The following is a 14,935-nucleotide window of genomic DNA, read 5'->3' as shown; positions in this document are numbered from 1 at the left end:
ACCACACTGCAAGACAAAGGCGCCATCAGGAAGACGAATTTTGAACTAGTTGATATTTACAAAGGGTACGTGCTTCGCACCAGTGTTTATACAAATAATTGCTACATGTCGCCGCCATTCGATTCCAGCGGCAAATCTGATCTCACTGTGTATTCTGTATGAGAACAAGATTATATATATATACCATGCTATCCTGTTTGGAAAGAATAGAATTTCCCTTCTACAACCCCTGTATATTGTTCTGCTCTATCTCCAATAGGCTGCTGCTTCTATTTCGGGCAGCAAGGTGACTATTGTACTGTAAGTCAGTATACAGCTGAGAGTAACTAAAGCCGATCAAAAATTAGGGCGACCGCAACTAGTGGTTGATTGAACACAGCTCCCACTTTCCTTCGCCGTCGATGAGTTTCAGTTCCAACGAATGGAAGGGTATGAGAGCAGGCCTCTGTAAAACAAATAGATAAAAGAAGGCTTCAGCATCACACAGTTTTGCATTCAGAAAGACGCGACCACGAGGGGCATAAAGAAACAAAATCCCGTGGGACATGGAAATCAGATCCGATGCCCAGCGGTGCTTGTGTTAACTTGCAGAGGCTCAGGAGGATAAACTGATGAATAATTACTTACTTGGGAGGAAGTAACCACAGTTATACCCATGTCAGTTGCTAGCCTGTACAAATGCTCCTCGACGTCGACACTCGTGGCGCTGCGGTGAGTATACAAGATTTTTAAGTACAAAGACTGATAAACGAAATGGAAATGGGAGTACAAAATATATTGCCATTCAACACGTACTTGGTGCACTCGTCGAGGATACCAAACTTAGGGGAGTGAAAGAACAGACGGGCCTGGAAAGAAAGCAGTCATTCCATGTTAATATACATTTTGGTTTGTGGAAAGGTATGGAGATTAGGTTGAAACAAACTGTGAGTATTTAACCACTGACCATGCCTAGCCTCTGCTGTTCTCCCAAGGACAAAATGTCTTCCCAATTGGGAGTAGCATCCCACCCTTCTCTTTCGAGAAGATAGACCAAGCGAACATTCTCTAGAATTGTCCTTAGGTGGTCGTCCAGCGACGTAGACCTGTCACCTACATGGCCAAGGTTTATGGTGTCATGTCACTACAAATTAATATGAACCTTGCTCATGACAATACAGGGGAAGTTCAACACATTATAAAAGTTTGTTACAAACACCATTAACTAGCACAAGAGCACAAGCCACTTCGAATTTTAGTAGGAGGAGGTTTTGTAAATGTGTGTTTCGCATGTTAGAATACAGAAGCTGAATTCAACAGTTAGATGCTTGCCTTTGCAGAGGTAGGTAGAACTTACCCGTTTTGGCCATCTTCAACTCTGCCTCCTCACGTGAGAGAGGATATATGATCTGATCCCTCAAGGTTCCAAGGCAAGTATATGGGCGCTGAGGAACGTGAAATATCCCTTCAGATGGCACGGTGAGCCTTCCAGAAGCTACAGGCCACAAACTTTGGAGCACCCTAAAAATGGAACTCTTGCCACTGCCGTTTGGACCTTCAGAAGAAATAATCACATATATTAGAGAAACAATGTTGAAATGGTGCTAAATAAAGCCAAGCAGAAGCGGTCAGATCACATACCAGTGACAAGAAGGCTTTTTCCTTGAGACACATCACAAGACAATTGGCTAGCCAATAGCTTTTGCGACGGGGTCACAATATCCACATTACGGAAGGAAATAGTTTCTTCAGATGGCACACTGATAACATTTGAGGGCATGACAGCATCTAGAAAAACAACAGTGTCATATTCAGGTACAATTCATAGCATCAAGATGCCAAAAGGCTAAAACCTTTTAACTTCGATAACATCATCAACTGAGTATGAACATAACAATTCAGCATCTTATAAATTTGATGAACTAATTTCCAGCTGTGGTCAAGGTGGTCAACAATATCATATGATTACTACCAAGGTTTCTACAATCAGTAATGGTGGTACCTCTTAACCAGTTATGGACAGTTAATAGTTTTAAGAACAGCAGATGTTGCACTAAAGAATATTGAGTAGCCAGATGCCCAGATTTGCCAACTAAAACTGACAGTTTTTCGCAGTGTCTAGAGAAATTCCAGTACACACAGTGATTTTCAATTTTTCCTCCACTCAAGAATTTGTTGTATCAAAAATTACAGTGATGACATTACATAGTTGGACAAAGTTGCAAAAATAAAAAGGTTGACTCTTATGATACTAGACTGAACATGCTCACATGAAATTTTATCATATGGGCGGTTAGTGTTCATAATTTCAGTTCAAGAGCTTGTGGCAGGTTGCACAATGGTTGACAAAAATAGGAGTTATGCTGCTGATATGCAATATCATTTTATATTCAAATGGCATAGATTTCTGACTCAAAAGCATATGAGGCACTAGAGTTTGCTGCGGACTCAAACTTACTGCTTTGAGATGCCTTTAGAAGCTCCTCGAGTTCAAAGATCCTATTGACACCACCAGAAAGTTCAAGGAATTTCTTATGCAACTCGAGAATGTCACCAAAAGCTATGAAACTTTGCGACACTACAGATGCCAGGAACCGCAGGGCATGTGCTAACTCTCCTGCAATTTCAAAATGAGAACATATTGTAAAACTGTATGCAAAATAATATCGATAAAATGGGTCGGTTTCAAGATTTACCAACCTTGTGTTGAAGTCAAAGCTCGGTCCCCCTTGTGTTCCAAAGCATATAACAGACTCAATCCCCATGTCACATTATGAGGCAGCTGCTTCGTCACGAAATCATCAAATATACCATAAAGCCATCTTTTCCTCAAAAGAATCTTCGAGTGGTTAAGCAAAGTTGCGAACTTAGCTTCAACCATCTGATTTATAAGAAAATAATGACAATGTGAGGCCATATACTTCTACTAACAAATCCTATGCCAGATGTGCAGATGAAGCTACATGTAATGTATTTTTATCCTTTTTTTTCAACAGAAGTTATGCTTGTGATTACATGAGTAATTCAGTATTTAGCATTTCAATTGAAATTCAGAATAATTATTTCAATGTAGCACAATAAATAGGAAATTTAACATAAGAATCACAATACATAAAATTCATAGATCTTAAGGAGCCTTCATGTGGTAAGAATAACTCACAGCTCTTTCCCTTGATCCACCACCAAAGAAAGCAATTGACTCAGCATGTGTCCGCAGTCTTGAGTGCATGAACCTTGAACAACAAATGTTAGAAGGTCAATACTGGAAGTTCATCATGCTATAAGAAAGCCAAATACACAAATACCCAACAAATTATATCCCTAACCTGAAAGAACTTTCTAGTTCTTGTTCTTGGTTTGAAAGATCACCGAAATCAGGGGAAACGGCTCTTAGAAAACCAAGTCCTAGCAACATGTATGCGTACAAAATAGCAACTCCTCTTCTCCCAGATAAAAGTTTCATTCTCCATGTAAACCTGGAGAATAGCAGCAGCTTAACTATGAAAGCCTGATTAACCAAAGAACACCTGAGCAACACATGAGACCACAAAGACGCACCAAAGAATGTCAACTGATGGTTTCACCATTCCAGTTACTAAGCCAGCAAGATCATTGGTCAACTTCTCCACATCACGTGTTATTCTTTGGTCTGCATCAATCTCCATGCCTGTCATGTTAAATACCTGGAAAAGAAAGGCCAAACTGCTCAGCATTTATGCAAACAGAAATATTGTCATGACAGAACAATGCTAGCAACGGTTAAAAGGGGAAAACACTGCTGCAAAATGGAACCAAATGACTTGCAAATTACACATTTTGTTAAGGCAATTTACCTTGTAAAAAGCATTTCTTTTCAAATAATATGCAAGTAGATGGTTGGTCATACGAATTCGCCATCCAAGAGCAATCTTTGAAGTAAGGTGTCTGTAAAGAAATACTCAATCAGGTCATGTAATCAATTATGAAAAATGAACTGCCATTCAAAAAATAGTTAAATACACGCTACCATGAGCAGTACTTTCATTCTTGTGGCGAAGACCACATGAGGTAGCATAAAGTAATGCTTCAGATAAAACATTTGAATAGATAGTAAATATTAAAAAAATGTGCGGGTGCTTTGCTAAGAGAGAACGTCGTGACAAGCAGTCAAGCACTGCATCAAATCTCCCTGAGAACACACTTCAAAATAGTGGAACCAGAAGTCCAAAATTACCTCAGTGATGGTGCCACAATTGAATTTGCAGCACTTTGCATTACACTGGTCCCGATCAATCGAATGAAGGCTGCCTTGTCCTGCTCCAGGACATACTTAACACTAGTCCCTGTCAAGACGTGCAACATGTCATAAAAATTGTACACCAGCCAGCTCCAGTTCTTGTAGTAAAGGAAAACACACAAGGAGCCAACCATTCAGTGAAGCTATACGATCAGATATCCAAGTCCGAGATAGTACAAGTACTGCAACTGCAAGCAATTGTGCCCCTTGCTTATCAATGATTTTAGGAACCTGCCAAACATTCAAGAAAACCATTAGAATTAACTATCTAATAAAAACAATTAATCAATTAGGAAATGTAATTGTGTACCAGTATTTTAGACATTGCAGCAACTCTAACAGGCAAAGGTCTCGGCGAGCACTGCAATTGTGGGATCAGATGTGGTTGTTCTGTGGATTCTATTTCCATATTGGGGGAAGTAGCTATGACCTGTGTTGAATAAGAATGTTCCTTGGGGCCCGATAAAGTATTGTCCTGGTAATGAAATGTGTTAAGAGTGAGACAAAGAAGACCAACAGTAACAGAACAGATTATGAAATCATAACTACCTTTGTATTAGCACTAAAAGCCCTTTGAACAGCAAGTGCGTCAGATTTGCGGTCAGTTTCTGATGACTTCAATGCATCAAACTCCGATTCAGTAGGAAGGAAGGAGCCATTTCTACAAAAGCAAGAGGACCACACAAAGTTCAGCCTTCTAAAGACAACATGTCAAAAGAAGAACAAAAAGGGAAAAGAATCATGAATATAACCTGTTATCTTGAACTTTCCACCCTCCTTCACCATCCAAGGACAAAACGACATCATGAAAAGCAACTAATGCTGGACGGTGAGATATTGTTATGCATGACGTGCCCATTGCTCGGACCCTATTGCAGAAACGTTCTTCCATATCAGTCGTCACAGCACTAGTACACTCATCCAGGATAGCAAACTTGGGCTTATGGTAGAACAATCTGGCCATTCCCAATCTCTGTTGCTCACCAAGAGACAACTCATCACCCCAGTTAACTTCCTTGTCGAGAGGGTAGCGTTCTAGCAGGTAGTCTAAATCAACCTGCAAAAGAAAAGAAAAAACACTAAGGATCTCCAGAAAAGTTTATTAAATGCTTGTTCGGGAGAAAGAAGCACACAAACAAAATGAACAGGGTATAGCTGAACAGGCCAGCGTATTGGTTTGAGTATAATTACATTCTTTAGAAGATCCACCATACCACCATAGCTAAGTGGTTCAGTTTCCTGATCTGCTGTAAGTGGATAGATTAACTGGTCGCGAAGTGTTCCAACAGCTGTATATGGTCGCTGGGGGACATAAAAGATTTCCTTGTTAAGATTAGAACCAACACCAGGTTTGACAATGTGGCCAGATACAAGTGGCCACAGACCCCCAAGAACACGGAAAAGAGAGCTTTTTCCACTACCGTTGGGACCTGAAATAACAGCAAAGACACATAGCAAGATTAATTTCCCATGCCTGCAATTTTCATGTCTAAGTGACAGAAAAGACAGGGAAGACATAAATATAGCATCAGGCATACATATAAATATCAAGGGTCTCTAATTGAGAGCTTGAGACATCAACCTACCAAGTTCAAGCACACAAACTCTTGAGGCAGTTCTCAAAATAAGGCTCGCCAATAAATGACGTCTAAGCCAATAAAGCATTTAAATCTAAGGTTCATAATCACAAAATTAACTGGACCACATAAATGTGATTGACACGTGGAGCAAAAACCTGCATCCAATAATTTTAGTTGACAACTCAAGTTGACATGAATATCAGGCTAGTTAAAGTGGGAGAAAGCTAAAGAACATTTAAACTAAACAAAGATCTATAATCAACTACTCCCTCCGTCCCATAATACAAGAGTGTTTTTGTCACCAGTGTAGTGTCAAAAACGCTCTTATATTATGGTACGGAGGGAGTACTGACCAACACCAAGCTGTATGAGGGAGAAGGTTGACTAATGGTAATGAGGAAATGTGAACAGAAGTTAACAAATCCCACTTTAATCCACAACTATCAAATACACGAAGGAGGTTTATGGATACCGTGTATGGAAGAAGGAACAATCAAATTACTGTCATTTCTTCTAGTAATGGAGGTGTAAACATTCAATCGATCCAGTTTTCATTGCAACCATGATTCAGAACCAGATTTGGCAGAGCAAATATTTGATAGAGAGGTTACATTTACCAGTGATCAAAAGATTAGAACCCGACTCCACCCGGAGAGTTAAATCATCAACCAAGACATTCCCAGAGGGTGTCACCACCTGTAAGGAACATTTATTTATATTTTCGTATAAAACAGATAAAATAACAAGCATAATATTCCCACCATCATAATTACCTTAACACCTGAAAATTCTATATAGTTTGCCTCACTAATATAATTTTTGGCAGAAGAATTTCGACTCATCAATCTGTCGCGAACCCCAGATAGCTCACGTGAAACATCCAGTAACTCATGAATACGGTCTGCATAGCCACTGTCAATTGGAGCACAGAGTTTATCAGCATAAGAGACAAAAAAAAAGTTCCAAACTTATGTATACTAGATAGAAATGCATGAAGCAATCATAGCTGGGGCCAATGTCATTTTTTGAAGCCAGAAGTTGATGCATTTAGATGCAATTACAGCAAACTACTTAAGAGGGGCCTAGAGACCAATTCTGGATAGCAGAGTACCAGAGAGATTTTTACTTGATGAAGCATGGTGGATGAAATCTCTAGATAAATCCATCAGATAGATAAACATGTGCTTAAGGGTAAATAAATCCAGGAAATACGAGTCAAATGATGTCATAAGGATTATAATGTACTGTGTCCAAATCATCAATGGAAGCCATGAACAATATGTCCATGCAAACATTATATGTTTAGCAACTATGGAACTACAGCAATTTACAGCAATCAACTTGACATATAGGTACCTCAAGCATTTCTCACAAAGGTGTAATGGATGGTGCATTTACCTGAGAAGATTTAAACGTCTTGAGCTGGTAGAAAGGGTGCCAAGGGACTGGAATAATGATATTATCACACTTGTGTGATATCGAAGATTACTCAACATCTCTGCCCGTCCTAAAGTGGATGTATCAGGTTTAAGATCTCCCGCAAAGAAAGGTTCGACAATCAAGATAACTCCCACTGTGGCACCAAGATACTTCAGAAGAAAATCCTGAATCATGCCAAACCACCAGTTCTCATGAAGAACAACATTCACGTGCCGCACAAGAGCCTGGAACCGCTGCATAATGTGTGATTCTTCTCTGTTCTCACCACCATAAAATGCCACGCTCTCAGCATGAGTTCTCAGTCGTGAATGAACCTGGCGATATTCCCCTTCTAGTTGTTGTTCCATGGCTTTCAACTTCCCAAAAGAAGGAGAAAATTTTCTAATTGTGCCACCAGCACCAAGTACATATGCCTGAAAGCAATTACTTATTAACATTGTATCTAATTAATTAAGCAGCAAACTAGTTATCATAATATTATTACAATATACACAAACATTAAGGCAGCATAGTTTCCTCCCAATAGAGGAGCGTTTGTCTTTGACTGACCATAAGAATTTCCATATCATACTACAAATCAATAAGGGTAACAGTATATGTAGAAATATTTTTACCAGAATCCAGAGAACATATTTCGGACTTGCATAAGAACAGATGCGCCAGATGTATATTAACCCATCTGCAATTGCAATCAGATCATCTTGTACAAGGTCACTTAGTCCTGCGCAGAACTTAGGAATATCACTAGCAATCCTTTGCTCTGGGTTTGAAATCCGATGATCTACATGTGAGATCTTGTAGTAAACCATATTCTGGACAAAAGTAGGAAAAAATCAACGAGGAGTTGCAGCGGATATGTGGTTCAAAGCAGGAAAAGTTCGGCAATCGACCAAACTATCAACTAATTAAGTTATTTGAATTTCACATGATAATCTCTAGAATAAGAGGAAATGAACAGCTGTGATGAGTACACAGAAAACTTAATGTGCATTTTAGCAAAAAGAACTGTCTTCACTTACTCTATGGATTAAGTGAGTTGAGATAGATAGCCTCAGAATACTTCAACACTACATTATTTTTGCATGACCAGGTATCATAGCCCATAAATATATTTGTGTTGTTTCAGCTGTTGTGTGTAGCACAAGTTGTTGGTTGCAATTCTTTGAACTAATAATTCACAAATAATGCTCCACAAAGTCTACCAACTATATTGGTTCACCTCAGAGGATAACACAGACTTTCAGTACATAACTGGGAACTGAAGAAGTGAAAAAACATGTGAAGGTGTGAAATAGAAAGGATATTTCAACTTCATAACCCAATATACCTACCTCAAAGTAATCGGCATGGATGAGATCCGTCAAAATTTTCTTGAAGCGCAAGCTTAAGGATCCTGTCAAGTACTTCGAGGTCTGATATACCGTGGACTGGAGAAAGCATAATAGAAGATTTTCAATGATTAGGCGTGTGAAGGCCGGAACACGCCGAAGAAACGCGGATTTGAACAAATACCCTTGAACTTTTGCTAATCTGTGACCAATGGCTGTACGTAACACCTGCAGAAAGTCCGTCGGTTAAAAAGGTACTACATGACTGAACTCTGGGCACAACTTATCATAAATAGCCAGCAACTAAGTCAGCAACCCAGTAAGATACCACAATAAAATGAAACTAGCACCTATGGACCATACAAATTCTGATACTCAGAAAAGCACCATCAGTATGTCAAACAAATGAAACAGGCGGAATGGGGAGACTTGTAGCACTTACTGCTGTTAACATCAAGCCAAGAAGGTAATTCGTTCCGCTTGGGCCAATCTTCTTAAGTAAAATAGCAGCCAGGAAATGTAAGGATTTCAATAAATTTTTCTTTTTCCTTGGTTTAACCACTTTACCGTCAACACCATTTTGACTAATGCTCTCTTTGCTCCTGGTATTTGCATCATTACAAGGATTTTCTTCCCGATGTTTCCTCCGTCGACCTGACTGCGCATATGCTAAAGTACCACCAGCAAGTAGTGCGCCAGAAACAACTGCAAGCGTCCTCCTGAATGTGGTTTGAAAAGAAGAATCATAAGATAGGAAGTAGCAACTGATTAACCAAATTACATATAAAAAATGTGTTGTGCTCAGCACACCTTCTCGAAGAAAAAAGGTTGCGCCCATGCTCCGTAAGTTGCAATAACTGAAGCGATGACATAGTTGCTAGATTGCCCTCTCCAAACAGATATAGACAGCCAGCAAAAACAAGGGCTAAGCAGTACGGAAGCCTTGGCAATCAATAAAACACAAATGTCGGCAAGCAAGGGCACCGCCTATCACAGTACAGCACCGATGTGTCCAATTTGAACCTGCATTCATTGCAAATATAGTTGTTAGGAAAATGTGAAGAGAACTTGACAACCAGGAAGATCTAAATAACCAGTAAAGCTAGCTAACTGTTAACAATGCATCAAGCACAAGACGCACGGAACCTAATTTTGGGAGCGAAACAAGAGTGTTCTGTTCTGCCTGCATCAGCAAGCAAGAGGGTAATGTGAGCTGAGCTCTATCTATCCCCTGCCCTCGACCATGAAGATTTTTCCAAGGAGCCGCATGGCTGGATTCTGATGACCATCAGCCCATGTCCACTGGCGAGAGGATAAACTGAATTCTACAAACCCACTACACAGCCCCATTATAGCAACCGAGCACCCTGCTCCTCACTTGTTAGCAGCCGCCAATGCAATGCTGCAGTTACCATCACAAGCCCCGCCAATAAACCAACCGGTGGTGAATGACAGTACTACATAGGTCCACCTCCAGCTCGCCCAACCCCCAAATCTGCCCCCCTTGACAACAGTTGACGAATCCGTAGCTGTCGGGGCAGAGGAAGCAGGGCAGCAGAGGAGCAATGGCACGGAGGCTCCCTCCCACCTACCTACCGTACGCATACATCCCACCAAACCGCCTTCATACCACTACAACAACAGGACACTGGACCAGAAGGGTCAGGAAATCCGCTGCCCCTTGGATCTGAGCAGAGCCAGTCGCCATTAAGTGAACTCGGCCGCACTCGGCGTATCTCAGCCGCCCCCAAGTATTACCACGGGGTAAGCAGGTAAATGAAGTAGCTAGTGGAGTGACCGACTGACGCGCGCACCAGAGTTGTCGACGGGAATTAGCAGTGGTACAGTCCATACATGGCGTGTGGCGGTTACTGGGAGCAGAGCAATGGCGGCCGAACCCTCCCCGCCCCGCTGTTAGCATCAGGGTGCGAGGCGCGCGCGGAGGAGAAGCAACCGAGGAGGCGGGCAAGCAAAGTGATGCACGCAAGCGCGGGCGGGCGGGCGGGCGAGACGACGCACGACGCGACCCGCCCGGGCAACGAACCGAGTGATCGAATTCGGCAGCGGAGCCGGGGCGGACTAGCCCGCCCGGGCCGGCGGGGGCGGGGTAGGGGGAGAGCGGCCGCTCACCTCGGTGGTCGCCGGGACTGGCGGGAGCCGCCTCACCCGATCGGCGGGGTCGCCGCGCGCGCGGAGACGGGGAGTCCGGGAGGGAGGTGGGAGCGAGGCCGCGGCGGGCGGCGGGCGGCGAGGAGAGGCTAGTGGAGATGGAATCGAGCCGAGGGATAAATAAAGGACGGCGACGGCGAGGGGAGGGGAGGGGGATGGTGTGCGGTGTGGACAGCAAATCGGGGCGGTCTCCCTTCCTCGGTCTGGTCTCTCCCCTCGTCACGACCCAAGGAAGTTGCGTGATGGATTACTCCTTTTTAAATTAAATAAATGTTCCTGTTAATCAGGGGGGCGTGCGTGCGTGCGTGCGCCACGTGTGGTCAACGGCCGGGATCGGACATGGCGGGGGCGATCGACGGCCCGCGTGCGGCCTCGGGCTCGTCGGCATCACGATTTTTCTTTTTGGGAGAAACAACCGATGAGACGACGTCGGGAGCCGTACCCGTTGCATCAGTCCGGCTGGCACCAACGAACCAGCTCTTGCTCTTTCGGGTTGGTTTCTGGTTACGGTTAGGATGAGTTTAAATACTACGGAACAGCGTAGGCGCGTGCGTGCACTTCGGGGACATGTCCAGCTTGTTTCCCAGGCTTTTCGCGTGCAGTGCAGCAACACCACGACGAACACACAAGTGCTTTTCTTCAACCTCCAGTTATAAGCTCCTTTTTTTTCCAAAAATAAATAATGTTCCTTCCTCGCCTCTGACGTGCCCTCCGGCTCGAGCAACACTAACCGGCTCCAATACTCCGCACCCACACAAACCCAAAAGAGAGGCTTCGTAACCGCTCTCCCAACCTAGAGTGAACCGCTTCGCTCGCTCTCTAGAAACCGCTCCAAAGTGGCGATCTTTCCGTCTTCCCTCTCGACGGCAGGCGCCGCCGTGGGTCCTCGTCCTCTCCGTCTGCTGCTTCAACAGCGGGAGCGGACGGGGACCCTGACAGTTTCTCTTCATTAGGGAGATAGGATAGGCATAGTTTTCTTTGAGAGGTGCTGCGTCAATGGTGGAGACAGCGCCGCATCGGGATAATCTGCTTCTGCTCTCTATCCATCTCGGTGACATTCTAATGAGCGGCACCGAGGGGCAGGTGGCTCAATCTTCATGCCGGTCTTCAGATTCGGTGAGATTTGTGTCCAATGGTCGACGCATGACACTCTTCCGAGTGGCGTTTGCGTCGACTGTTGCGGTTATGTTTGATGTCTTGCAACGGGGTGCGTGGATGGCGGCAAGCAGCGACGTTCCTCTTCTTCGGCCACGTCGGATGAAGTTGACAGCGTTGGGATCTGGCGGACACGGGGAAGAACCCCGGCCGACGTGGCACAAAGCCTCGGTCTCGTCGCTTGCGGCGGTCCGATTCATCGGCTCGAAAAACATCCTTGTCTGTGACGGTAACTCCCATATTTCTTCTGTGTTGTCTCGGCGACTGCGGAAGACGATGGTGGACAATATTTCGGCGTGGCACAAGATTCTCCTGGAGTGAAATTTTAGTATTACTTCTTGTGGAGTCCTTGATGCAATGTTGCAAGACATCTATGTATGTCTCTTGTGGTAACATAGTATGTGCTCTTTGTAATCCTTTTTTCTAATGAAATATATGTGGTTACTTAAAAAAAGGCTTCATCCTTAATCTTGGCAATGACGATGGTAGTAGGGGTTGCGGTGTTGCGGGAGATCTTCACATTGCGCTCGTTTCAAATTTCCCACGTAACAAGCATCATCAAGGTGTTACAAGCCTTGCGAGAGTGACCCCTTTTCTGAGAAACCTCATCCCACCAAACTTTCACTGAGGGCGCAAGTCTCCAATCTGCCGGGTCAATGTCATGAAGGCACTAGTAGAAAACAGGGCTATGGTTCGGGCCTGGCCAGCCCATTAGTCCCGGTTCAGTCACGAACCGGGGCCCATGGGGGCATACGTCCCGGTTCGTGAGCCCAGGGGGCCGGCCGGGGCCTCGTGGGCATTGGTCCCGGTTCGTCTGGACCCATTTGTCCCGGTTCCTGGCACGAACTGGGACCAATGGGCCTCGCTCCTGGCCCACATATATTTGTCCCGGTTCGTGGCTCAAACCGGGACAGAAGGGGGGGCTTTAGTCCCGGTTCCAGCCACGAACCGGGACAAATGAGTTGCCTATATATACCCCATCACCGCAGCAGAGCACTCCACAGTGCTCTGTTTTTTCTGGCCGGCGAGGGGAGGGCATTTGGGTGCTCTAGCTCACCTCCTATGCACATGAGGTGTTCGATGAAATGCCCGAGCCACACTAGTTAAGCTTTCTCCTCTCGAAGCTCGACCTCCAAGCTCCATTTTCCCCGAGATTTGCATAGGTTTAGCGGTCAGTCACGTCCTGTCCCCGTCTTCACCGCCGTCGATCGCCCGCGCCGATCTCGTCGCCGGCACCACCGTGGTGAGCCTCTTGTTCTAATCTTCTTTCTCAAAGAAAAGAATTCTTACTTTAGATAGATACTTGTCTAATTTTCTTACTTTTATTATTGCTTGTCAATGAGAACTATGTATGTACATTGGTTTTAATGTGATGATGAACTTCTATTAATTTGGTCACTTATCTATCCATGATATTCTGTAATGGTTTTTGACACACTTAATTATATATAATGCACGCAAATGAACCGGCAATGGATGTATGGTGACAGACACACCTCCGAGTACGTTAAGGGCGTGCATAATTTTCTCGAAGTGGCTGAGGCAAACAAGCAGAATGGTTTTATGTGTTGTCCATGCCCTATATGTGGGAATACGAAGTCTTACTCTGACCGGAAAATCCTTCACAGCCACCTGCTTTATAAGGGTTTCATGCCACACTATAATGTTTGGACCAGGCACGGCGAAATAGGGGTTATGATGGAAGACAGCGAAGAAGAAGAGGACGATGACAACTATGTGCCCCCTGAATACGGTGATGCTGCAACGGGGGAAGCTGCTGAAGATTAAGAGGAACCAGACGATGTGCCCGATGATGATGATCTCCGCCGGGTCATTGTTGATGCAAGGACACAGTGCAAAAGTCAAAAGGAGAAGCTGAAGTTCGATCGCATGTTAGAGGATCACAAAAAAGGGTTGTACCCCAACAGTGGCATCATGAGCCAGGTCTATGCGTAGATTCTATGCACGAGTAGAACACAAAGTAGTTGTGGGCGATGATTTGTTCAATTTGCTTGCCGTTACTAGTCTTATCTTGATTCGGCAGCATTGTGGGATGAAGCGGCCCGGACCGACCTTACACGTACTCTTACGTGAGACAGGTTCCACCGACTGACATGCACTTGATGCATAAGGTGGCTAGCGGGTGTCTGTCTCTCCCACTTTAGTCGGATCAGATTCGATGAAAAGGGTCCTTATGAAGGGTAAATAGCAATTGGCATATCACCGTTGTGGCTTTTGCGTAGGTAAGAAACGTTCTTGCTAGAAACCCATAGCAGCCACGTAAAACATGCAACAACAATTAGAAGACGTCTAACTTGTTTTTGCAGGGTATGCTATGTGATGTGATATGGCCAAAAGGATGTGATGAATGATATATGTGATGTATGAGATTGATCATGTTCTTGTAATAGGAATCACGACTTGCATGTCGATGAGTATGACAACCGGCAGGAGCCATAGGAGTTGTCTTAATTTATTGTATGACCTGCATGTCAATGAAAAACGCCATGTAATTACTTTACTTTATTGCTAACCGTTAGCCATAGTAGTAGAAGTAATAGTTGGCGAGACAACTTCATGAAGACACGATGATGGAGATCATGGTGTCATGCTGGTGACGAAGGTGATCATGCCGCGCCTCGAAGATGGAGATCAAAAGGCGCAAGATGATATTGGCCATATCATGTCACTTTATGATTTGCATGTGATGTTTGTCATGTTTACATCTTATTTGCTTAGAACGACGGTAGCATAAATAGATGATCCCTCACTAAAATTTCAAGAGATGTGTTCCCCCTAACTGTGCACCGTTGCGAAGGTTCGTTGTTTCGAAGCACCACGTGATGATCGGTGTGATAGATTCTAACGTTCGCATACAACGGGTGTTGACGAGCCTAGCATGTACAGACATGGCCTCGGAACACAAGCAAAACACTTAGGTTGACTTGACGAGCCTAACATGTACAGACATGGCCTCGGAACACAAGAGACCGAAAGGTCGAATATGA

At 44.0% G+C, this 14,935-nt stretch overlaps 1 protein-coding gene across 1 annotated transcript; it reads right to left on the bottom strand.

Moving 5' to 3' along the window:
• Positions 1-9: 9 nt before the first annotated feature.
• On the bottom strand, positions 10-11,009 carry LOC109786570 (ABC transporter D family member 1). The gene is made up of 26 exons (XM_020345142.4): positions 10,734-11,009; positions 9,414-9,626; positions 9,046-9,322; positions 8,607-8,831; positions 7,890-8,087; positions 7,234-7,688; positions 6,609-6,747; positions 6,453-6,531; positions 5,447-5,685; positions 5,008-5,312; positions 4,805-4,916; positions 4,566-4,730; positions 4,387-4,486; positions 4,193-4,301; positions 3,813-3,903; positions 3,538-3,662; positions 3,306-3,455; positions 3,140-3,212; positions 2,680-2,860; positions 2,438-2,596; positions 1,621-1,767; positions 1,337-1,534; positions 947-1,092; positions 796-848; positions 628-706; positions 10-445 (listed from the first exon to the last, which is right to left on the bottom strand). Exons 2-26 carry the CDS (start codon positions 9,473-9,475, stop codon positions 359-361), a joined length of 3,954 nt encoding a protein of 1,317 aa, XP_020200731.1. The 5' UTR covers positions 9,476-9,626; positions 10,734-11,009; the 3' UTR covers positions 10-358.
• Between the last annotated feature and the right edge of the window lie 3,926 nt (positions 11,010-14,935).

Source organism: Aegilops tauschii, chromosome 3 (genome assembly GCF_002575655.3).
Source record: "Aegilops tauschii subsp. strangulata cultivar AL8/78 chromosome 3, Aet v6.0, whole genome shotgun sequence".
NCBI lineage: Eukaryota > Viridiplantae > Streptophyta > Magnoliopsida > Poales > Poaceae > Aegilops > Aegilops tauschii.
This window is presented reverse-complemented; position numbering and strand designations above follow the sequence as displayed.